This window comes from Gymnoscopelus microlampas, assembly GCF_963454915.1.
Source record: "Gymnoscopelus microlampas genome assembly, chromosome: 4".
NCBI classification, from domain to species: domain Eukaryota; kingdom Metazoa; phylum Chordata; class Actinopteri; order Myctophiformes; family Myctophidae; genus Gymnoscopelus; species Gymnoscopelus microlampas.
Window position 1 is genome coordinate 39,202,683 of NC_139941.1, and position 26,319 is coordinate 39,229,001.

A 26,319-nucleotide genomic window follows, 5' to 3' on the forward strand; every position below is an offset into this window, starting at 1 on the left:
TGTCTGTCTGTCTGTCTGTCTGTCTGTCTGCCTGCCTGCCTGCCTGCCTGCCTGCCTGCCTGCCTGCCTGCCTGTCTGTCTGTCTGTCTGTCTGTCTGTCTGTCTGCCTGCCTGCCTGCCTGCCTGCCTGTCTGTCTGTCTGTCTGTCTGTCTGTCTGTCCGTCCCTCTCTCTTTCTCTCTCTCTCACTCCATATGAACATGTTTTGAAAGGAGTTATGCTTCTTGTATAGGTTACTGTTAACAGGAAAGGTTTGTTTGATTGATTGATTGATTGGATATGTTATTAGACAGAGATGTAAAACAGCACGAGTACAGTCAAACACTTTGTCTAGAAGGATAACACCAAAAAAGTCCTTGCAGGCCTTGTTTCCATTGGGGTCCTAGGTATTCAATTCATAACATATAAGAAATAGCACCAAACATTCAACATCATCACAAATATAAAACACATGTAGAAAAACACTGTATGAGTAGAAAAAAAGGGAGGGGGGGGGGAAGAAAAGATGGGGGGGGTCGCTTGTCTAAGGGAGAAGTGATAACTACCTCCCACTTAGGCCTCCTGAAAGGTGAATTTTTAGAGCTGTTCAAAAGGAAGCCAGTGAACCAATTTTTTAAGGGATGGGGTCAGGGCATTCCACTCTTGGGTGGCAGTGCTGTAGAAGGAGAAATTACCCATGTTTGTTATAAAGGTGGGTGTTACCAGATCGTTGTTTGCGCTCCCTCTAGTATAGTATATACCTCTAGGTAGTGCCCACTTTTCCTGTATTCAGGCTACTTACTTACTTGCGTACGTCTGTGGGCCAATTTTGAGCATAGGCCACGAACAAGCACTCTCCAGGCATCCCGGTCCTGGGCCAGTTTCTGGCCGCTGCTTGTATAACTAGCATTGTAGTTGAACACCTCCATCTCCATGCATGTAAAATATGTATTATTTGGTTAATTTCGTAGTTATGCCAACATTGCTTTTATAGGAAGTATTCATTGAACAGTACGCGCACACACACACACACACACACACACACACACACACACACACACACACACACACACACACACACACACACACACACACACACACACACACACACACACACACACACACACACACACTCTCGCTCTCTCACTATATCTATTTCTATATCTCTATCTCTCTCTTCCCCCGTGCTCTTTCCACCAGCACACCCCCGAGGGGGATCATGATGTTGTTTTCCTGTGTAGAAAATGAAAGGAAGAAAGAAAGATGTTTTGTGACTGTACTATATTTTTTTGTGTTAGCACCTTGCTCCTGTTCTGAGCAATGACATGTCATTCAGCCCACCTATATGTGGATGAATGACAATAAACTGACATGAACTTTGGACTGTCAGAAATGTTGAATGTGACTTCAGGAGTAATTGTTTCAAACATAATTGGACTACACTCTAAGCTAACAAATCCTGACAGGAGACTATTTCTCGGGGGCACAAGACTTAGAGAACGTGTTGTGTACATTTTAGGGGCTTCATTATAGACTGATAGCTTCTATACCCCAACAATAACTAAAGGGGACTCAAGTATTATCATTAAAAACAATAATGCTTCATATTCAATCAGACAAGCATATCAAGTAGGTTAGTAAGAGGCACTTGAGACCATGCAAAAGTGTCTGTGCAAGGCCTTTGAAAAAAAGAAAACTGGTATGGTACTATAATAGAAAGCACTGGAGTAAATAGAAACCACTGTTTAGAGTAGCATGTGTTGTGCAAAACCATTATCCCCTTTGACACAGATTCAATCACAGTCATCCCATGTAATCATCTGCTTTTAAGATTAGAGGATGTATTTTTGTTAAATACCAAATCTTCTGTTTTGTTTATAGTTGAATATAGATGTTGATCTGTTTATTTACAGTCCAGGTATAGCACAGAAAAGTTCCCAGAAAGCTTGGGGCAATTTTCTGTTGCAATGCCTACCTAATTACTACCCCTAGACTAAAAGTGAGATAAATGTTGTTTTCCCTTAATGCTGGAGGCATTGATTTGTAAACACACATCATTTTTGAAGAATACAGTGCTTTGTGTTCTTCGGAAGCATGAGAAAGTGTTTTTTCTAACATTCACATAAGCTGGTGTTTTATTCACAGCTTTACAAAACCTCACAACTCACTTGCACATATTGGGCAACAGTGCCCCCTGCTGTGATTGACAGAATTGAGTCGCTATCTGCCACATTTTGTCAAAACAATGTGCCAGAACATATTAAAGACAAAAAACTAAGCCCATCTGTATGCAAAAATATCAGAAATACAGTGTTTCAATTAACTTTGAAATGATATTGAAACTAAGGTTGTCAAAACTATAAGTTAACACTCTGATATTTTACATGAGAGTTCAGATCTTTATTATGATTTATTTGGCATTGATCCAGTAAGGTCAGGTGTTGAATAATTTGTTTTGATCTTAATCTTAGCCTTTGATTAGTTTGAAAACTCCTGTAAAAGGATTCATAGCAGCACTTTCTGTAATTCTTCTTCTATAATCACATGTATTAAGCTTGAGGGTAAAATCAAAAGATGTGTAGCTACAGGGATTCCCTCTGCCTAACCAAAAAAACAACATGCAATTCAAAACAGCAATCCTGTTTGTCATTCATCATGCAACAGTAACCGCAGTAAACAGTAACCTGTTTTTTTTAATTGGTGGTGGATTTTATGGGAAGTCTGGGCACTATCAAGCTTGAGGACACCCTTCAAAGTAATAGGGCGACAGAAAAGAACAGGGTGGCCGCTTCCATTGAGTTCAATGGAGAAGTGGCGCCACGTTCTATTCGGTCAAGCTAAGACTGGGCAGTAGGCACTACTTGGAGATATTTGGCAGAATTACACTAATTCATGTTGTCTTCATGTGGGCACTTGAGTCTCTTCTCAAGTGCCCACTTTGTTTTAGTCCCAGTCTTTTCGAGCGCTCACTCTGCTTTAGTGCCCAGCTTCTCCTGGGCCCACTTGGTTTTGGTGCCCGCTTGTCCTGTATTCATACAAAACCATTTTTCCGTGACATCACTCCCTGTAAACACTTTACCTCAGGGCCTCTAGATGGCATCAATGTCCCTGTTCAGGTTACACCGACTAAAGAATGTATACAGCAAGTGGAAATACCAGTTTCAGCACCGCGCAAGCATAATAATCAGCAATATTCACCCACATTATAAAACATTTTGTCATTCTGTCCTCGTGGATCTCCTGCCACAGCTGATGTCTTTTTAACTGCTTTAATGTGCGCTACATGTTAATGAGATGTGTAATGTCAGTGGGTTGATGCAGAAGCCTAAACTCTAACCAATAAATGATCAAGTCAATGTTGATTTTGTACTGTAGAGACGACTAGCAGCAAATATTTCCCAGGGAGTTCTGTGAGATCCAAAGTTTTTTTTAAGTTGTTATAGGACTTTCGGGTTATTTCCCAGTGCATACTGACATGTTGAAAAAAGAAAAAGAAAAAAAAAACATCATGATTTCAAAGGCCTTGCCTCTGGAAAATGTTTAAACACCGATTTTAAAGTTAGGCAAGATAGAACATGCAAATAAGCAAGCAAAGAGCACAATCGGTTCTCATGCTCAGGCCTATATTAGCCCTACCCTTACCTCCCCACTTCCCTCCCTCCTGCCCCTTGCCAAACAGGATCTGTAGGATCGCACATAGTCCTTTTCTCAGGAGACAGGAATGTCAAAGCAGAAGCCCTGGTGCCTGCTGGGACATGTACTCCACATTCCCGGAGTCCTCCAGGGGGGGAAAAAAAAACCAGCAGAGTTGCTCACCTTTCCTTCATTTATGATGAGTCTCTGCGTGTTGGTTTGTCCATGTCATGTAGACGTGGGTGCCGGATGTGTAGCCGACACACTCTTGACTCACTGCTAGAATTAGTTTGTCTGGAAAAACGACCCTCCCCCTTTGCTAGACAGGTGTCCATATGAGCTCATGTTTTTTATGTTTGAGCGGCACTTTGTTTATTTTGACTACGTGACCTACAACAGTGAGCTACCCTGTCTGGTTGCAAAGAAAGTGATTTCTTCAAAAATGTAAATGGCAAAATTGTGTGGGTCTAACCAAAAGTACATTGTATTTTGTAATCTATAGTTAACACATTTCAAATATATATAAATGACAATATACAATGATTGTTTGACAGTGGCAAAGACACTCTTTTAATGATATCAAGTCAAATTCAGAGCTTTCATAAAGGTTTTCAGTAAGTCTTTGCAGTTTATCAGCACACTAGTACAGCAGATAGGCTATCCATTTAGACTGGATTGGAATGAGCTGCATTTACAATATAAATATAGTACAAAGATACAGTGGCTTTCGTTCTGCATGAAATGAATGACACAAAATTTAAGAAATGTAAAGGATCATTTGGTCGATTTTCCGATCATCCCATATAACCATTGGTTTCAGGTATACAAACACTACTGACAAGCAGAGTATAGAAATGAAACAAAACAGACATCCCAAGTTATGCTACATTTGTTTGCACCAGTGACTCTTATACAATGAATGCCATAACCGGTCCAGTTCAACAGTATAGTCAGAGTCCTGAATCTATTAGATCGACTTCTCCATTGTTTTCTTGGCACTTTTCCTTGAAAAGCAGTTGCACTCAGTGAAATGTTAAAAAGTCACAAAGTCTGTTTTTACCCCACTCGTGTGGGGTAGGGGATGAATGGTCATCTCCGCTTTAATTAATTGACCAGCGACTTGAGGTTGGCGTTGAAGTGCTCGAGGACTCTTTATGGGTTTGGTTTGGGCTGTGGCTGTAGCTAGGAGGAGAGTGAGTAACGCTTGGACTGCTGGGTGGCGTGGAGGCGGACGAGGAGCAGGAGGACGACTTAGACTTAATCTGCAGCCATTTGTCTCCCAAGGCCTTGGCAAAGTGGTCGTCCACAGACACACTGATGGACAGCTGCTGGGAGCTGCTGGCTCTCTGGTAACTCGCCCCTAGGCTCCTCTGGAAATGCTCGTCAACCACATGGTCATAGTTGCTCTTTGAAATCACTGGGGAAAATAAGGGATCCATGACAAAAGTCAATACACACCTTAGTGAAGACGAGCGAGTCAGTGAAACCACACACGTGTGTAATCAATCACCAATGCTACGATGCATGATTGCACTGTTAAATCCTCACTGATAGTTTAACCATTTGTAACTCTGAGAATGTACAAAAGTACATTACATTTGTACACTCTCAGAGTTAAATTAACACTGAGGCTTTAACAGTGTTCTGTTAATATTCATTGAGGGATTAGTTCATTGATAGACTATAGTATAACACTGACCTGATGAGTGCCTGCTGCTGACCTCACATCTGGAGGCAGGGCTTCTTATTGAGGAGACGCAGGTAATCACAGAGGGGCGCATCTAAAAAGACACAAACAGATTGATTTGATCAGACAGGCATGAATATTATACATTCTTACACCATTATTGTTTCACTTCTATGTTTTTATTTGTATGCTATCTACACAGTCAAATCCTGTTAATTACAATGAACACTGAGGATTCTACAGTGTACACTGATTTACACTTTCAAGCCATTCTTCAAATGTTTATCATAATTCAGTATAGACTGAATCCATAATATCCATCATATTGTACAGTGTGACAGTTGTTGTTGTAAAGTTCAGTGTGCGAAAAATGAGTGATATCAAAACCGATTAAACAGGTTGGTTATGCTAATGAGCATCTGATCACTCCCACTGTGGTGGCAATAAACAGGTCACAGGGAGAGTCGTCTGTTTGCTCTTGCTGAAGACATTCTTCCCACCATTGCTCACATTTTCTTCCCGAATCCGGCTGGATTGCATAGCTTGGGCAAGCAAGGGCTTGTCTGCAGCTATTGGGAATAGAATGTCGGAGCAGTTGGATTCACCATCTCTACACAGATGGGACAGATACAGACGCTCTGGCTGCCTGAAGCTACATGGAGATTACAGAGACAAGTACAACAGTACCCACCTTTCCTCGGCTACCTACTAAAGACCCCAGTTACGCTTAATCTCTCACAGAACCACATTCTCGCATGAACAGCCCGTAGCTATAATTCCTCCTGTCAGAATTTACCTGGATTTGGCTGGCAGGGGTGCTGTTGGTCTTCTCCTCTGTGTTCGCTGGTTCCTTTCTGGGTTTCTTGATGAGGTCAAGAGGTTCATCCATGATTGGCGCATAGTACATTTGGCTCAGGTTGGGCAGAGGGCTGGTGGGGCTCGGCGTCGGGCTCCAGGTGGATGTAGGGCTCTGTGGTACACTGAACACGGCTGGTGCTGGTGCTGGCGTTGATCTCTGGGGGCCTCTGCCCCTGCTTCTGCTCAGCGCCCTCTCTCGCCTGGAACACAAGCACTCATTAATACCCCCAAATTCTATAGATGTAGTAGCCTACCTTTAGCCATACAAAAACTTTTTTTTTTTTCCAGTTTAGCAATTTGTTTTTTTTTATGATTATGAACCGATTTAAGAATTATAAATAAACAGAACAGGTTTCACCCACCTTTCCTCCAAGGTGAGGGCTCTCTCGTGGCTGCGCTTGCGTTTGATGGGGTACACGGCTGGGGCTGGGACTCGCACCCGCTCATTAGTCATATGTCTGTATCTGTCTTCACTTCTGAGGTTGGGCTGACCTGGGGAAATTGTCACAAAGTTAGAATGGTTTGAAAAAAGCATGGTACATTACACTGAATGGAAGAAGTTGGGTAAAATTATTGGCGGCAAAATAGGCCTACGTGGTGCAGCTGAGGTCAGTTATGCCATGTTTGTATCCATGACATTTACCCACATGATTAATATTCGTGGGAAATCGTGCTGTCACCGTTAATTGTAAACTCCGTTAAGTGGTGAAACTAGAACAACCTGATCGGTGAGTATTACAACACTACACAGCTGATTCACTGTAACGGTAAAGGTTGTTATTCTACTTAGTGTTGGCGTTCACACATGCATAGTGGAGTGATCATAGTGGAGATCATCTGATTCAATACAATAGGGTCTGAAATAAAAGTCTGTCAGCTGTTTCCCTCATTTACATGTGTTTTTGAGAGAAGAACCAAGACGAATACACAAGTAAAATCTTTACAATAACACAAGCTGAAACACACAATAGCAGGTGATAATGTGCTTCATGTTTGTATAATGGGGCATAAAGGTCTATGAAAAGGCATTTAAATGCAGTAAACTAGCATAGTGTGAGATCTAATGGGGCATAAAGGTCTATGAAACGGCATTTAAATGCAGTGAACTAGCATAGTGTGAGATCTATGCATTTATTTAATTCCATGACAAACAAACTGGAATTTATCTAGACTTTGATCACATGTTATATGCTCCATATAATTATATAGAATCAATCTGATTCAAGATCATCGTGCTGTCCACTGGCTAGGCCTACTGTTATTGTTTCTACAATCGCCATAAGTGTAGGATACATCATAACAGCCATGTTATCAAGTACTTAATGCTATGGGAAAATGTAATAGACCCACAGCTGTTTCTGGTAGCCCAGTCTTGTATTGTATGCATATATACTAACTACAGTATAGTATTTCTCCACTAACGTGAGGGAGAAGAGACCACACACACAACAGGATATGATATACTGCCCGATGGTCAATGCTTCTCAACTGTATTCACATTAACCTCACAATACATAACAGAAAATGATTTCTCTCACCCATGCTACGTTCAACTAAAACAATGAGTGATTGTCTATTTGTGTGGTAATGTGCTAATTAGCACACAGCGTCTATGCATCCTATTTCACACAGTACTCTTTGAATCCACATTCTCTATGGGCCCAACACTCCAGTGCTTATGACCTGTCCTGTTCCCTCCCACACAGTACCATTGTGGAGGGGGGCAGGTAAACCACACCTATGCTGATTTTCTAATGCCTCAGGCATGGTAATTTTTTTTCCCCATTAGGAGAGGGAACATGTGGCCATGCCCTCTACTCTATGAGTCTATGGCTTTTTAGCATAATTATCTTTATGCATACAAGCAAAAATGTAGCAATCTTAAGGAGTTTTAAAAACACAAGAACCGTATGAAAAAAATGACTGAACGCTTTTACTGAAAATTGTAAGAAAAGTTATAAACTGTTTCTTTCTGAAGCGCAAATGTGTAGAAATGTCTCAGAAAGCACACCATACAGTGTTCCAATTCACCTTAATGGTATGTGCTGAGTGATTATATGTTTATGTTCAATGGTAAACAATTGTCATAATCCTTTTTGAGTTTCACATTATGCTATTTACACAAAAAGCAAGTGATACATGAACATAAAACCTTTTACTTAACACAAGTTACAGTGTCTCATTATAGATATTGACATTAGGCCGGAATTGCAGAGCCAGATATAACCATTATGATGTGGCACACATTTAAAATATATTGACTGTCAAGTTAGATCCTTTGATCAAGGTTATACAGGTCTTCCTGTTGTTAAGTTAAACACATTTAAACGAGAGAAAAAAAGAAGACAAATAATGATACATACCTTCTAAAATGTAGACTTTGAAGCCACTGCTCATCCGGGTTATGTAGTGAAAGTTTGCCACTGCCATGGCTCCGTGTGTTTGTGAATAAAGTCAAGTACAGAGAAACACCTTCACTGATGTGGCTTACAGGATACAATGAGCCTCAGTTATGGACTGCACTGGGAAGGTAATGAGATGCTGCTGGGTCTGCTCTGAGCTCAGCCAGGTAACGTATCAGGTATAAAGGTGCCATGGCTTCCTTATGCGAGTCTCTCCCTGCTGTGATCAGATTGGCTGCTCTCAGGCCAATCAGAAGCTCCCCTTCTCATCCGTGTTGTTGTTATTATGCTGCAGGCAGACGCCAGACGGTGATCACAGGTATTTCAAGAGGTAGAAACTGCAGTTCAACCTACGTATTCATAAATGTTGTAGTACCACCATAATACACAGACTTTATGGCTTGACCAATATTTGTGTCAATGTCACAGACTACATTTTTGAATAATTTATTATAATTTACTAAAAACAACAACAACTCCTTCACTGTAAAATACCTTTGATTGATTGTTAAAAGGATAACACAAAAAGCCCTAGGCCTTGTTTCCATTGTGTTCCTGTGTATTCAATTCATTAAAGACTGGCAGTGTAAAAATGGACCCAAGTAGACCCACACTGAGGATGTTACTGTTTGGTCATAGCCTGGAAACCAGACAAATCTGCCAGTGCAACATTTTTTTAAATATTGGTCTGGCCATGCCAGGCTAGTATGGTCAGCATTCACCTTGTCCCTTAACTTTGGAGATTTATCCTTGAACTGTATTGAAATTTAAATTGAAGTGTGCCTTTTGTCTCCCTTCAAGGGAGTCAGCACCTGTCCCCTGCCCCTCCTTCCCAACTAATCTACAATCTCACCAAACTGCATTTTTTCGAGCACTTAGCCCACCGGAGCTCCAGTCATTCCACTGACCTGCCTCTACACGCACACAGCTGTACTGTGAGCCTGCCTCATCAGTAATCCAAAGGCTTTTGTTGATAGCCAGACAAAGAGTCCTAAGTCCTGAAAATGCCGCAGCCATGAGAACAATCTTGCCCGAGCATGCTGGACACACACACGCACACACGCGCACGCGCACGCGCACACACGCACGCACGCACGCACGCACGCACGCACGCACGCACGCACGCACGCACACACACACACACACACACACACACACACACACACACACACACACACACACACACACATATACAGACCTTCTTTGGAGGCTATACACAAAGGTGGCCCACAGGTGGGAGGAACATACATATTGATGATGTTGGATCTGTGATCAAAAAATGTGTGATTAAAGCATCTTTACAAACACATTAGCTATACACTGATACATGCAAACACTACCTCAATACTGCATACAATTCTACGTCAGTCCCTTTTAGTTTCGTTAAGGATCTGTTACGCCTATTTTCCAATAACAACTGTGAGATACAATTTAGCTATGAGGAAAGACTGGTGTATAGCACTGGCACAGCATAAGAAAATAAAGATATGGCTGTGCATACAGGCATGAAAGCACCTACAGTACAGTTGGACCAATTACACAGTGTCAAGCTCAGCAGTGCCTCCTTGGGGCACGTATTGCACTGGCAAGCTTGACATTGTTGATATGAGTTTTCAGTTCAGTTCAGTTTATTTTCAGCATTGGACAAAAAACAATACATTGACCGTGTATGACGTATTATGTAGACAACAGTGCAATTTACGAACAATGAACCAACCTCACCCATGCTATGTTTAAATGAGTGACTGCCTATTTGCATTGGAATGTAATAATTAGCACACAGTGTCTACGCATCCTATTTCACAGAACTCTTTGAATCCACATTCTCTATGGGCCGTGCAACAGTGCAATTTATGAACAATGAACACCGCAATTATAGGTGCCACACCGTGTCACAATCTCAAACAAGTCCATGGCAGATAGATGGTCAGAAGCATAATGCTTATCGAGCCCTATACCCCTGACTGATTGCATCGATGGATTCAACCATAACAGTGTTTTCAGCACACTCCAATGATTAGTTTAATCCTAATAGGCAGACGTTTCACTTTTAGACTGCTTTTCATCCATTATAACTTTATTTTGTATGCCTACTGACTTACTACCTTAATCGATGCCTGCTTTGTTGCAAAAGAAAAATCCTAATTTGGACAATTCTGACCATTATATTGAAAAAGCATCCAATGAATCACAGATTCAAAGTGAATCCAAGGGTATAGTTAGCTTCTCTGTATCACATTCATATGATGGGCTTCCTAAATGACATGTATCACTATGTCAACCTAGAAACGCATTTTGACAAACACATTTTTTTTTTATCTGGTGAAACTTTAGCCAAGCAGTGTTGCGTGAATATCATCAGAGTCGGACAAACTTCTTAGTATGCAATTAAAATCATTTTATTTCCTATACGGTTTATACTAAAATCAGGGGAAAGGGGAGGTGGAACAATGGGTTGGCAAGTCATTCTCCAAACAATTCAAATCAGATCCTGAATCAGTCATGAAGGCAGGTGTCTCTGTCTGCCCAATAAGCACAGATAGCCTGGTCTCTGGCACAGATGGGCTCAATCCCACTAATTAGGGATGACACTGGGATGACAATGGTCACTGTCCTATAGACCATATTCACACGGCGGCCATATTGCCATTAAGTCAATGAATTGCCACCCCAGTTGCCACAGCAACGCAATGTTAAATTCCAAAATGGCCGCCGTGTGAATATGGACTATTGTCCATGAAGTGTCCTAGAGTACTTTGAACATTACATAAACATTACATTTCCTTTTCCACAATATATCTTCAACAAGCAGTGGCAAGCTAATAATAATAATAATACAAATAATAATTAGTTATTTACAACATATTGGGCAATAGATGGGCCTATATGAGCAATAAAGAAATTAACATTAAATGACTATAGCATTGGTTCTCAACCTTTTAAGGCTGTGACCCCAAAATAATCATATTTGAACTGGGGACACCCCATCCTGACAAGCATTAGGAGTTGTTTGACTTGGTTCCAAAGATAAATATTGTGAAAATAGCCAATCTACAAGCTCACAGCGCCTCACAGACTATTTTCACAATGTTTTCCTCTTTCTTATATTATTTGACAATTTGACCAATGTTTGACAATTTATAGTATAGTTTGTTGATTACTTGTAATGCAGCAATGGTCTTTTTAATAAATTAATTTTTTTTTTTTTTTTTTTTTTTTTTTTTAGGTATTAAAAAGGTCCTTAAATTGTCACTTCACTGTCATCTGGGGACCCTCCCCCAAAAAATTATAATAATACAAAAAAAAAAAAATCACCACAGGTTGAGAAGCATTGGACTATATAGGACCAAATCATGTAACAAGAATGTTCTTGGAGGGTGTCCTTAAAATGAAAAAGGTTGAGTATCACTATAGTACTTTGATACAATATGCTAACGACTGCATAGGTATAGATGAGGTTAGTTTACTCTAATCTATTCTAATCCACACAACGCCTTTAGTTTATCGCAGAGGAGTGTTATACCTCTGTCCATGCCACAGTTTCTATCAGCCATATAGCTAGTGGTAGAGTAACGCCCCTATGTATCCCTCTCTCATCAGCACCACCCATCACAACCTCAGATGCCCCTTGCCTCAGGATGTTAGCCTATAGGGAGTGACGCAGGACAAACGGTAAAACCGCACCGAGCCTTTGGATTGAGCAGGACTGAGAAGGTGGTGGTGATGCAGGAACGGTGCTTCTCATTCTGATATAAGGTAGGTTTCCTGGGTAGCAAACACCCGATGCCCTTCTTGTTAGAGGACAAAGTGAGGCTGAGTCACGTTGGCTTATATTTGTTTATGCATCAACTCCTGGAGAGAGTCAGTGAATCATGGGTTCGCGAATTGACGAGCGTCACTCATTTAAATAGCGACATACTGAAAACTTATACTAATTAAGCTAATGGCTTATTTTTATTAGAAGGTTAATTTCCACCAAGATGTGCTTGATTGTTTTTTGGTGTCAGGAGAATATTTATTAGTCACGACATCTCTCCTAGATTAGCCTGCTGATAACATAACCGAGGGTCTCATTTTATTATACGAATTGTTTCTATTTCGGGGAAGATATAAATTCATTCTTCTTTCCTTCTTTTTCTTTTCCCGCAGATGGGAAAGTAGCATAAAGGTTTTTTTCTTTTCTTCTTCCGCACACAAGTTGGAATTCACACCTATACTAATAGGCTACAATAACTGCAGAGGGATTTATTGCTGGATCGACACCCGTTCATCATCAGACGGGGTTTAAAAATAAATCTCCATCATGAATTTCCTTCGTCGACGACTTTCGGACAGCAATTTCATGTCCAACCTGCCCAACGGCTACATGACTGATCTCCAACGGCCCGACCCGCCGGCCACACCGCCCTCGCCGCAGCAGCAGCAGCAGCCTTCGCCGCAGCAGCAGCAGAAGAGCCCTAGCGCTGCTGCACCACCTGCAATGTCGCCTGGGCCACCGGAGAGGCGCCAGTCCATCAGCCAGTCTCCTGCTCCTGGTGGTGGTGGTGGTGGAGGAGCTGGAGGTGGAGGTGGTGGTGGCGGCTTCTTCTCCTCCTTTTCCAATGTTGTCAAACAGACCACGGCCGCTGCGGCTGCGTCAATACACGATGCAGCGGACAGGGCAGGTGTCTCCAGCAGTGCTAAGCTGCTCCTGGTGATAGATGACCAGCAGACGGACTGGTAAGGAGTTCATTTTTGCGTTCCCAAGCCTGAAGAGTCAGTCCTTCTCAACCTTTTCAGGCCGTGACTCCCCAAAAGAATCACATTTGAAGTGGGGACCCCCCATTTTGTTTGACTTCGTTCCACAGATAAATATTGTGAAAATAGCAGATCTAGGAGGCGTTGTGAGCTTGTAGATCGTCTACTTTCACAATGTTGGCCTCTTTCTTATATTATTTGACAATTTGGCCAATGTTTTAGTTTGTTCATTACTTTTGATGCAGATTTTGGTATTTTTCTTTTCTGTATTAAAAAGGTCTTAAAAGTCCTTAAATTGTCACTTCACTGTCAAATGGGGACCACCACAAAATCATGTGGGGACCCCTCCTGGGGGTCCTTACCCACAGGTTGAGAACCACTGGTCTGGACAATGATGACTGTAGACAGTGGCCTATAGAAGGCCATTATGATCTATCCAATACTATGGGATGCTGCACGTGTCAACAGCCTCTTTTTTTTAATGTAATGAAATATTTAGCAGAAATTAGTGAGTTAATTGACTAGGCCTACTGGCCATATGGCTAATGAAAGCATTAATCATTTCACTAACTAACTATTAATGAACTGGGTGATAAGCTTTCGTAATTGGCTATGATAGCCTAATCATAGGCTACAGCTTTAGCATCTTATACAAGATAAAAATTGACCATCTTTTGATGCTGTCACCATGACAGACATTTTTTTTCACAATACCACCAGTGGCAGTGGCAGCATGGCCAAGGTAAGGTTGACACATCAAATGATTTGTGTATAAGAAGCCTTATTCCACATTACAATGCACACCCAGCTTATAGGCGTACCCTGCAACTCCCCCTCTATCTGTGGCACATGGTGATGTCTTATAGTTCAATGTATGGTAGGCCTATTATGAAATGGCCTATTTTATTACTTTCATTACAGCATTATAGTTTTATTCCTGTTACAAAACACAAAAGGAACTATAAATGATAACAACCTTTTGTTATAAATACATTTCAAGGTTTCAGTGTAACTACCTTGAACAGAATATTCAAGCAAAAACATCTTCTGCAGTCAAAAGCCCTGCTACTGTACATGCAGGGCTACTCTGTTCCCCTGGCTGCTGTGTACATGCAGGGCTACTCTGTTCACCCCACTTTGACCTCCTCCGCCCACAAATCAGATCCCAGACAAGCCCTATATGTAAGAACCAGGATTTGGACCCAGGTCTCCCACGTAGGCCTGTCACAATTATTACATAATGGCCTAATCGCAACTATTTGAGATGATCACTATTTTTTACATAATCGTCATAATCGTTTCCATGTTGATTTCTTTTTCATATATTTTCAAACAACATGTCAATGCGACATGTGTGATTGTAGATCACGGCTATTTTCACTATTTTTGAACAATTGTTGAGTATACAATGAGTAAATATGGCCTATTTTGGAATTGTACATTATTTTGTATTATTGGTATCAGTCATTGTCAGTCATTTATTTGTATGTTTAGGTTATTTGTCATATCTTCCCCGTGCAATTTTTGTTTGCAAAGCCTAATAGCCAAACGGAAATGTAATTGTTATGTTCCAATGTTCAATGGAAAAAACAATAAAATGTATAATCGCAATTATTTGCATGACAATTAATCGTCAGGTAAAATTTCATGATTGTGACAGGTCTACTCCCACGTGGGAAACCAAACATCTGCTCAGTCAAATGGAAACCCTCCCTGACTGAGGGAGGTATTGAGCTTCTGTGTGGTAGGGGCAGGGCTACTCTGCTGCATCAGCAGAATATATAATGCAAATCAAATTGTCTTCTTTTCTTCAGGGTGAAAGCCTTCAAAGGGAGAAAGGTCCATGGAGAATTTGACATTAAGGTGGAACAGGTGGGATGCAGCCGCATTTATTTTCAAATTCACATTTTCACTCTCTGAAAATCTGTATTTATTTTACGCTCTTAAATTGCTAGTCATTCTAGCAGCCCATAGTTTATTGATAAATAAATAAATAAAATGTAATCGCCTGAGTCCACAGTGTGCTGTAAACATTCATATGAATATTTCAGAACAATTGGAGCTTCTAAAATGCCCTCAGATGGAGAGAGCACTCGGGGTGATTAATACATCACAAACCAGTCGTCTAATAGCCAGAGTATTGATCTGTACACAATTGACTTAATTCATTTAGACACCCCAGTGCTTTCTCATGATATCTCAGTGGAAGACAATATCCTATACGTTGTATCCAATGCAAAATGGATCATTGCAATGATTTAGAAAGATACATGAATTGATCTTTTAACTAAACAATTGGTCAATAACCTATTTAGAAGATCACTAGAGGAGAGGTCCAACATTGACACGTGCTGGTGGTATCTAGAAAATACTTTTCCCCCTCACACTGTCATGTATCCTATAACAGGTGCTTAGCAAAGGAGACTTTGAACATTGTAAGATCTTTTTTTCACTGCCTCTGGCACATTCCACAGTTTCTATTTTTGCCTTCCTCTTTCATGTTAATGCTTGAGTTTCCATTCTCTCCTCTCTGGCATTCAATAACTCCATTTAAAACGTCTCTCATCTGGGGGTGAAATGATTAATTGAATCGATTGAGCGAAGTTAGTTAGTAAATATATCTAATATACAACTTTGCCAAAATGTGAATGCTTGTCTTTTTTTGGCCATATTATAAAATGAATAGTTGGACTAACATATTGGGCAATTTCAAGACGTGTGCTTCAGTTCAAATAATGTGACGAGCATTCACGATAATTTTGGCACACTTTACTATTTGCTTATTCGTTATTCCTTTCATGGTCTACATTAATTGATTCACAATAGAACAATAGATAGACATATACTATATTTTGAAAATGATCTTCAGTTTCTAACACTGCAATTATGATTGCAATGATTTGTATGGTGTCCTCTTAGGCGGAATTCAGTGAAATCAGCCTGTTGGTCCATGCTACCACAGCCACCTACAGTGTGAACATTGACGCCATCAGGAACGGGCATAAGTTTACTAAGTAAGTGTGCGCTAGATTATTTCATTTAGTTACGAAAATACATCTGGATTTAATGCTGATTAAAAACTGTTTTGGTGAAACCTTTCATAAAAAGAATATCATAACTAATTCAATTTGTGTGGTTTAATATTTTGCTAATGTCCTCTATCCTCAGGTCCATTAAGCCAGACTTTGTACTGGTCAGACAGCATGCCTTCAGTATGGACAAGAATGGAGACCATCGCAACATGGTGATTGGACTGCAGTATGCCGGGGTGCCCAGTGTAAACTCAATGCACTCGCTCTATAACTTCTGTGACAAACCATGGGTGGTAAGTATGGATGAATCTCTGCCTACATCGTCAATCAAAGCCCTTTATTAGGGGTTAAAGCCAGAAGGGCTGAAACTCTACTGTTTTTGAGCTGGTTTATTATTTTTCCCGTTCAGTGTTTTTGCAAATTTCCATGAGATGTAATTGGTAGAGAAAGAAAGTTTTCATCAATGATTAGATGTTGTGTTCAATATTTGCACAAACATGACCCAAATGGTGGGGGGGAATTGGCCCTCTACTCTGTGAGTCAGATTTACACAAAATTGCTACATACATGCATACATACATACATAGATTTGTCCTCTACACTACTAATGTCTGTCTACACATTTTTCATATTTTTTTATTGATAAGAATAGGCCCTCCCACTCATTTTGGAAGCCAATTACAGTTAAACAGTAAATCGTTTGGAATGTTAAATGAAAATAATGTACTGTACTGAATTATTAGTATTACAGAGATTTACATTAATTACTCACAGTATTTTTGTGTACTTTGTGTATAATACATTATGTAAACTAAAGTGTTGCCATTATTTGCATATTGGATTCAGCTGAAGGGATGTATATTCAAGGAATAATACTTGGACTAAAAAACGGTACATCCTAAAAGAGCTGTGTCTCTCTCCAGTTTGCGCAGATGTCCAGACTGTACAAGCAACTAGGTCCAGAGGAATTCCCACTGATTGAGCAGGTTTACTATCCAAACCACAAGGAAATGGTGAGCCTTTTGCCATCTGCTCTGCTCCTTTCTCCTCCCCCCCTCCTGCCTGCCCTGGCGAAGCTGTCCCCTGACTGGAACAGTCCTTAAAGGGACATAAATATTGACAATTCATCCTCCTCCTTGGGTCACTGAAGATGTTGGGAGGGCAACTTGCCTCTTTCTCATCAATATTCCATCTAATTTGGCAGCTGGTCTCATTCTTGGGGAAATGTATCTTGTTTTAGGGCTCTCTGTAGAGGCAAAGTCTTTGATTATTCTACTGCCGTTCTGTTGTCAGTACAACGGTAAGAATGCGCCAGCGTTCCGCCCCCTCCCTGCAGCCACAATTTTGCAGAGTAGGGCTTGCTAAAGCCATTTAAAGCCATTAGCATGGATCACCTCATTCAACGTTGAATAAAAATAAGAAGAACAAAGTCATTTGGCAGAATATTTTTTTTATAGCATTTGTCTTGGCAGAGGTGGTCAAGAAATGCTCATTATTTAAATGTTTACACATTGAAATGGATGAGAAAATGAATTTGGAGGGGGGGGGGGGGGTTAATTAACACCAGTAGGCCTGTGCTGATGAGATGTGTGGTGTTTGTGTTCCAGATTACCGCCCCTGGGTTCCCTGTGGTGGTGAAGATGGGCCACGCTCATTCGGGAATGGGCAAGGTGGGACCAGTGGGCTCACTCACTCATTTGATTATGACAGTCAGGGAATATGTGTGTTTAATTATGTTTGGGTTCTGTTTATGCTTTACAGACCAATGGTTGTATCCTACAGTAACTGGGACCTTTGCTTCATTCAGGTTAAAGTGGACAATCAATCTGATTTTCAAGACATTGCCAGTGTTGTTGCTCTGACCAAGACATACGCCACATCCGAACCCTTCATTGATGCAAAGTACGATGTTCGCATCCAGAAAATAGGGAACAATTACAGGGCCTACATGTAAGTGGAATTATATAATATATATATAGTGTAATATTGTTGATATTGACAGAAGACTAAATATTCATTTTGTTTAACAGGAGGACATCAGTTTCTGGCAACTGGAAAACCAACACTGGATCATCTATGCTAGAACAAGTGGCTATGTCAGATAAGTAAGCACACACTGGCCACATTCATGCTGCAGCTAAATACACTTGTCACTTCTCAGGGGATTGCTAATGCTAAATAGGGTTAAATTCACTCGCAGTTCAGTTATGAACAGCCACATTCTATGACTGAAGTCACTACCTGAAAGTTTCAGGTTTCTCTGTTGAAAATACATGAAAATACATTTTTGTCATGTTAATGTTAAAGTTACTGTTAATATTCATTATGTGATCAACAAAATGTTTTTAAGCGCTTGTCTTAAATAAACTGACCAGGAGGAAAAGCATATGAAGTTGCTTGTCGGTTTATGACAACCATTTAGCAGCCAAGTGAGCTAAAAAGATTCTCTACAGCAGATGGAAGTTGCTATCTTTGGTCTGTACTATTGCTATGGTTACATTCATTGTCCATGACTATAACGAGATTGGCTAAAAGGAATTGACTTCAATTACCTGTTGGTACACAGTGCCCACTTCACTCTGCTCTGCTGTAATATGTACAATATAGTTTGGTATTCACTCTAAATACAGTATGAGCATGTATTAACTGTGTTTTCAATTCTAATGCAGGTACCGACTGTGGGTCGACTCTTGTGCTGATATCTTTGGAGGGTTGGATATATGTGCTGTTGAGGCCCTACATGGTAAAGATGGCAAGGACTACATCATAGAGGTACTGGAATACAGTGTTTGCCTGCCATAATCCTATATCAAAATTGCCTAGTGGGTCAACCGATGTTACGTCACAAACGTAACATGCGGACCTGGAATAATATAGGAATATGTCTGTCATTTATATCGGCCCTGTGGAATTTTTGTTTACGACGCCTAAAAGCCAAACAGAAATGTACATTTTATGTTCCCATGTTCAATACCAACAACACAATTAAAACGTTAATCGCAATTATTTGTATTACAATTCATCGTCAAGTAAAATGTCATTCTCGCTCTATTTGGGTGTAGTATGCTTCTGAAGGTAAAGGTAATAACTGATAATTAGTGTGATGAAGAAGAACATTATGTAAACATGTCATTGTGCTGTCCTAGGTGGATGACTGCTCTATGCCACTGATTGGGGACATGCAGGACGAGGATCGTGTTCAAATTGTGGACCTGGTGTTGTCTAAGATGAACCTGACTGTTCCACGCACCTCAAGCCCTTCCCTGGTCCGTTCCACAACAGGACAGCCAGTGCAGGTATAGCTGGAGGCTACGCTTGCAGCAATAGACACTGTAGTCAGGGTTGGATTGGCTGGAGGGGGGATAATCCAAGCCTCTGATTTTAATATTCCCCCCACCTCTCGTCATTCTTTTTTTCGCCGCTGGTTATATGATTTATTCCTACTTCTGGTCCGACTGAATTAAAAACATGCATCTCCTTCAAATCTTTTCATTCTTTTTTTAATTTAAAAAAAGAATAACATTTGAAAATGTATTTCAAAAATAGCAAATATACTGTAGATCTACAAGCTTACATCGTGTCCCAAAGCAATGCATTGTGAGTAGATTGTAGATCGATTATTGTCGCTGTTTGTTGTATGACGAAGTATATAGGGCTACAAGTATGTAGTGACTATTGCTATACTCAAAAAGCCACTGAAGGCCTGCTAGTGATTCTTCAGAGCAAATCTTTGACTTGCATGTAGTGAATATTGCTACTGGGTCTAGACTGTTTTGGATATGTGTACTCAATACATAACAATTTCTGTTATTTGCAAGAAAATGTATTGCTGACAACTGTCCAACAAACAGGCTGAGCATGGCTACACAGTCAGAAACTGTCTGCTCCTCTATAGTCAGTGCAACTTGAGCTCCCCAGTATATGCCCTATACGACTCCCAGTGGCCAAGAATGGTGGTGCAAATAGGGAAAACGAAATAACAAATACACAGTCATATGGCTGTAAAATTGCACATGGATGACTCAGCCTTTATGTGTGGTCTGCATATGGCATTTTACCTGATGTAGAAATATACCATTCCATGATTAAAGGGTGACTTTGAGGACCCCCTCGAAAACGAGATGCTGCATCTCAAGGGGCTTATCCTCTAGTTACATTTCTAAATAAAATATAAATAAACGTTTGCCTATTTTTAACCCAAATTCTACCATTCTATTGTGAGGAGGACATGTGAAATGTACATAACACTTCCCACTGTATGTAAAACCATGCATTTCAACATATTTTACGTAGGCTGGTGAAGATATTCTAGCGCCAATACACAGTTGGGAACTGTTATGTCAAATTGTCATGTTCTCTTCTCAAGAGAAGAATAAGATTCAGGTTAAATATCTACAAAGTTGCCCTTTAATGTCATGTGCTCCCATGGTTGTGTGGATATAAAGCATTGCAATGACAATCTAGGGCAGGCCTTAAACATTGTTCACGTCCTACATTATTGAAAGAGACTATGGCTGAAACAAACTTGTCTGATGCTTTTTTCTTACACTTTCTAAAATGTCTTGTGGTTTTACTTCCTGTATTCCTTGTAGAAAGCAGTGTCTCCCCAGCCTGTCTCTCAGAGTAAAGTACCACAGACACAGCGCCCTCCAACCCAGGGTAAGAGTATGCATAATTGACACAACAAAATAAATTGGATTTAGTCCTCCTTGCTTTGCTTTTCTTCACTAGTTCTGATTCAATTACTCTTTTGTAGAAGGCAGTCTTTAGAAAAGAGTGAGATATTTGATGTAAATGAATGAATGAATGGTTTATTTTTCTTATTTGTCTTTGTTTACAACGAATCAAAACACACTTGTGTGGACTTACAAGAAAATCATCATCATGAATGTACATACATGTACCAACTCACACACAAAATCCAAATTCATGTGTGTGTTTTTCTTTCTTTTCTTTTTATGTGATGTGTAATGTATGTGTGTTTAAAAAAAAGTGACCCAAAAAAAATCCGAATTCAATGACCGAAAAAAGGATTAAGCTGAAGCACAGTTCTTATTCTTTACCTATGCTTTAATATCTGATGTGACAACAGTTCTGTTCTCCATAGGTGGTCCCCCCTCTCAACCACGCCCCCCACCTCAAGGCCAGCCTCCGGCTCAGACCCAACAACCTGCTGCCAGCGGCCCCAACACCAGTGACCCAGCCAGTCAGGGACATCAGGCCAAACCCAACCAAGGGTCCGGAGCCCAGCAACGGCCACCACCAGGTCAGGGCCCCGCTCAAGGCCAGAGACCTCCCTCTGGTCAGGGTTCTCCTCAGAGAAGCCAGAGCCAGGGCGATTCCCCTCAACTTCAGAGGCAACAGTCAGGCTCCCAGCAGCAGAAACCATCTCAAGGCCAAAAACCTGCAGGCGGCCAACCTCAGCAGCAGCAACGACCCCCGCAGCAGAGGCCCAGTCAGCCCCCGAGGCAGCAGTCGCTGGGAGGCTCTCAGCAGCAGCAGCAGCAGAGGCCTCCTGGCCAGCCAGGTCGCCCCGGAGCAGCTACCACCCAGCAGCCCCGATCCGCTGGCCAAGGCCAGGGTGGCCCGGGAGGACGACCCCCTCTGCAGCAGAAGCCTCCACCCCCACAGAGGGCCAGTCAGGACAGCCAGGCTATGGGCGGCTCACCGCAGCTGAAGTAAGTTCATATTATAGTCTAAATGAAGAGGAATCCCGAGTTACCTCTCATTGTAGACGATACCTTCACGACTGGCCAGACGGGTCACTCTTTCCCTGCATCAGTATGTGCATGTCATAATTTGACCCCTTTGCTGCTATTGGACGAGCCCCACGATCCATACTTGAGTGAGCATGTTTTAGTGATGCATATGGATTTTTGTATTTAATTTTTTTCAGTTCAGTGCTCTTCCAGCACTTTCACAGAACATGCATTACTGAATGCCTGGAATGATTGTGTTACTTTGACACTTTCCAAACAGAGGAGGATCGCTTTCAGATGTCCATTACATTATTAATCATTATCCACTCAGTTCTATCAGTCAGAAATTCCATACCACTGATGGCCCAACCTATACTTATGTGTCAGTTCACATTAGGCATTAACAATAACAGTGTATGGACTGCACAATTTATTGAGCTAATTAAATGTATCTATAACTGTATCACTACAATTAATTTTTGACAATGCATTTCTGCTGTACATATTTTTTTAATTAACTCGAAATGAAAAGAAAAAAGTGGAATGATTGTGAATAGTGTATCTTGATTAAATTTATGTCACAATATTTGGTAACTATACATTTTTGCATTGATGCCCAGAAATTTTAGAGGGGGAAAAATAACCCTAACAACACATTCTTTTTTTAATCTAGAAAGTAATTTTGTACTTTTTAAATATACATATTTTACGCTATGAATTCTGAATACTGGTGATTAATGCAAAACTATATCAAGCGGTGTAATTATTGACATTGCAATGCCAGTGTACACATGCTGGAGGGCACAATACATTTTACTGCTGAAGTTAAGTCAGCACAAATCACAAGTGCTAAGCTATATTGCATTGTGCTCTCCTGAGACATTGAGAAACACTTGTCAATAATCCACTATGAGAATGCATGGCTGTGCATCCAGAAGTCATTCACTATTTATATCATGTTCAAATGCTACCTTGAAATGATACAATAATAATGAATGTCACAATATAGGAATGCTCTTTTGTCATCTAGAAATGAACCTTCGCTCTCTCTATCTCTTGCCATTACATGCTCCAGTGCCATTTCCATGGGTTTGCTGCATGACGTTAATAGCTTCTTCCTCTCCTCTATTGCCATTTCCTCTCTTTATAGCAAGTCCCAGTCTCTTACCAATACCTTCAACATTCCAGAAACCCCAGCACCACGGCCCAGCCTTAGCCAGGATGAGGTGAAGGCTGAAACCATACGCAATCTACGCAAATCCTTTGCCAGTCTCTTCTCAGACTGAGATGGCATAAGCCCTCTCCCCACTCACTGCAGATTGAAGGACAGGTACCTTCTTTCTCCAACAAACAAGGACCAACAGGACATCAGGACATTGACCCGGAAATAAATGCACTCATCCTGCCTAAGTACACTGTAAATTCCTGAGTGTTGATTTTACTCTGAGAGTGTACCGTACAAATGAAACCAAATTGGTCCATTAGGCTTTGTTTGCACACGCTCAGATTTAATTAACACTCAGGATTTTGCTGTGTAGTTTAAAACGTTTGGAGAATAGATACATTATACAATATATAAGTGCATATATTGGAAACATTCCTTTACAAGTTCAAGTAACTCACATAATGATTTTGTCACACGCGTGTGCACAAGCACACACTTGAGTGCCCATTTATGCTATACAAACACACACACGCACACACACACACGCACACGCACACGCGCGCACACACACACACACACACACACACACACACACACACACACACACACACACACACACACACACACATTCCCACACAAGATAACAATCAAACTAGTGTTCCCACTTGTTTTCAGGTGCCGTAAAAATCAGTGATTGTTATGTTTGAGCTTCAGTTGGTCCTTAATTCATACATCAACTCAGAACAGCTGCACATAATGAATGTTCGGTGTTAGCCAACGCTAGACTGTTTGAGCTGTTGACCACTCTTGGTGATGTTTTATCTGCATGTCAGCAGGAGTCACCGGTTGCAATTTCCAACCTGTGTCATTGGCGCTTGTAATTGTGTCTTTGTAGCTTAAGTCGCTAGTATAGTCGCCTAGTAGGTGTTGTGAGAATGTCCTTGCTAAAAAAACCCATCCCCACTCCTTGCCCCTCTCTTTTTTGATACACGGTGAACAAAAGCCCTATAGCACTAGTCTCCACCTTGAAAGCATGCCTTATTACACCTACAAGAGTTGAGTCAGATCAAATGGATTTGTCTCAGGGATGTCCTATTGATTGTGACACTCAGGGTGAGGGTCTTTCAATGTGATTGTATGTCGTTGCTGCTACTGTTGCTGATGACAATGTTCTGCTGGTAACGAAAGGAAAGGCACGTGTTTTTAACGAGGTAGAATGTATATATTGAATGAGATGCACAATTGCACAAATAGTATATATAATAAAATAATACTTGAATACAATGGCACAGACTGATGTATCAAGACTATTTTTTAGGTTGGCAGTTGACAAAGCAACAAATCCATTCTCCATACTCTGGCCATCACATGGGCCTGGGATGCTGCTTTGTATGTGATGGGTACAGTACGTTACAGTAGGACATACTACAATCATTGTGTGTGAGCAATGGAGTGTATTTAAAGGGATTACAGTAATGTGTTTACAGCAAAACAGATCAGGTTATGGTAGACCCTAAAAGTAGACGCTTTTAAAACGGTTTTAAAATGTTTTGGATGGCCAAGAAAATTGTTAAAAACGTTTTTATTGTGAGATCATAGATTAAAACATACAATTATGATTTCATATATCTAGAAAAAAAAGTTTGCTTACAGCTGAAGTTGAAATAATAAGGCCTAATTGAATTGCAAAATAAAACTGGAATAAATGATCAGTTTTATATTCTCTGCTCTAACCCAAGTTGGTCAAAAATAACAAACTAACTTTAATATAACAGATTGCGTTACTAATGCTACTATTAATACTAATGCTGTGGATCTGCAAAAATAACCTACCCGCCTGTGAGTGTCGTGCTGCACCAAACATGAAGGAAAGTCTATGTCACTCAACAGCCTGAGAGCAGGGGACCTATACTCCAAAGACTGCTCAGCCAAGGAATGTTACATGTTTCAGAAAACAAATGTACTAATAGGGAAACAGTGGTATACACCACTGCGGTAGATTTATATCTGGATTTTAAACTTCACCCCTTCAAAGCACGGAAAACCGTAAAAACTCCAATGCCAAGTTTCTAAGCACTGAAAAAAGTCTTCCAGAAAGAGAGTGCTTTCAGTCCCAATGTGGATATAGTATGGCAATATCACGCTCTGTAGTGAAGACCCAGGCCCCAATATCCCTGCAAATTCTCTATGCTGCCTTTTGTGTATCAGTCTGTTTGTGTATTCACAGTGACCCCCTTGTGATAAACGGTGCATAAATGTGTGAATGTTGTTCTGTAAACTGGTGAAACCAAATACAAGTGTTGTACAGACTCAAGAGTGATTGTAACCTTTATTCCACCTTGCTGGCTATGCTTGTCGATGTAATGTAGTGTGTCTTTAAGGGTTATGTGTGCTTTTTGACGGCTTATTCATTCATTTACATTTTATTTTTGGGAATATCTGTCAATTTTCTACAAATCAAGATTTTCTGAAGTCTTGTGGATCTAGCATTGATTTGTGTTTTCTTTTAGTTTATTTGTTTGAAATCTTGACTGTGAGTCAGTGTCACTGCATCACTAGCCTCGATCTCCAGGCTTTTATTTTTTACTGCATCACTGTTACATATCATCATCCCTGCATAGCCTACTGCCAAACGGATTGATCAGACAAGCCTCATAACAGTGTCATATCTGGGTATTTGAGTCATCCTAATAAATATGGATAGTTAAATGCTGTCGCTCAGAGAGCTCTTGGCAGTGTTTAGGCATGCATTATCTGCCATGCCATCTCTGAGAAGAGAACAAATGGGTAAGCACTTGCAGTGATGGCAACTCATATAATGTTATTTTTCCCATTTACCCCCAGTTTTGACATGCATTATTACTCCTGTTTTCAAATGTTAGCATTCTTTATAGTGGATCTGTTTAAACATGTATGAATGCAGCAATTCTGTTTTTTTGCTTTTTATTTGTATTTTTATTTTATTTGACATTTCAGTAAATGGCTGCCAGATGTGAAAATAAACATAAATGTATCTGAAAGTATAAAACGTTTTGTTAATCAAAAAGTAAGATTATTGTATAACGGAGATCATGGTGGATAACTGAATTAAATGTAGAGAAAATAATACAAATTTCAAATCTATTTGA

General features: G+C 40.5%; 2 protein-coding genes across 2 annotated transcripts; one reads left to right on the forward strand and one right to left on the reverse strand.

Annotated features, from left to right (window-relative positions):
- Positions 1-4,153: 4,153 nt before the first annotated feature.
- Positions 4,154-8,735, reverse strand: vgll4l (vestigial like 4 like). Its single transcript, XM_084054480.1, has 5 exons — positions 8,520-8,735; positions 6,519-6,648; positions 6,095-6,356; positions 5,311-5,392; positions 4,154-5,028 (listed from the first exon to the last, which is right to left on the reverse strand). Exons 1-5 carry the CDS (start codon positions 8,584-8,586, stop codon positions 4,712-4,714), a joined length of 858 nt encoding a protein of 285 aa, XP_083910606.1. The 5' UTR covers positions 8,587-8,735; the 3' UTR covers positions 4,154-4,711.
- Positions 8,736-12,183: 3,448 nt separating this feature from the next.
- Positions 12,184-23,540, forward strand: syn1 (synapsin I). Its single transcript, XM_084054850.1, has 14 exons — positions 12,184-12,314; positions 12,708-13,277; positions 15,110-15,167; positions 16,215-16,309; positions 16,464-16,620; positions 17,251-17,340; positions 17,935-17,997; positions 18,135-18,277; positions 18,358-18,432; positions 18,997-19,099; positions 19,474-19,623; positions 20,920-20,986; positions 21,435-22,005; positions 23,177-23,540. Exons 2-14 carry the CDS (start codon positions 12,862-12,864, stop codon positions 23,310-23,312), a joined length of 2,124 nt encoding a protein of 707 aa, XP_083910976.1. The 5' UTR covers positions 12,184-12,314; positions 12,708-12,861; the 3' UTR covers positions 23,313-23,540.
- The last annotated feature ends 2,779 nt before the right edge of the window (positions 23,541-26,319 follow it).

Excerpts from the sequence above, each read along its gene's own strand:
- syn1 (XM_084054850.1), top strand. The coding sequence starts at position 12,862 with ATGAATTTCCTTCGTCGACGACTTTCGGACAGCAATTTCATGTCCAAC. Across the intron at positions 13,278-15,109 it reads GATGACCAGCAGACGGACTG|GGTGAAAGCCTTCAAAGGGA; the intron begins GTAAGGAGTTCA and ends TCTTTTCTTCAG. Across the intron at positions 15,168-16,214 it reads TTGACATTAAGGTGGAACAG|GCGGAATTCAGTGAAATCAG; the intron begins GTGGGATGCAGC and ends GTGTCCTCTTAG.
- vgll4l (XM_084054480.1), bottom strand. The coding sequence starts at position 8,586 with ATGGCAGTGGCAAACTTTCACTACATAACCCGGATGAGCAGTGGCTTC. Across the intron at positions 6,357-6,518 it reads GCCCTCACCTTGGAGGAAAG|GCGAGAGAGGGCGCTGAGCA; the intron begins GTGGGTGAAACC and ends CTTGTGTTCCAG. Across the intron at positions 5,029-5,310 it reads CAGCAGCAGGCACTCATCAG|TGATTTCAAAGAGCAACTAT; the intron begins GTCAGTGTTATA and ends TATTTTCCCCAG.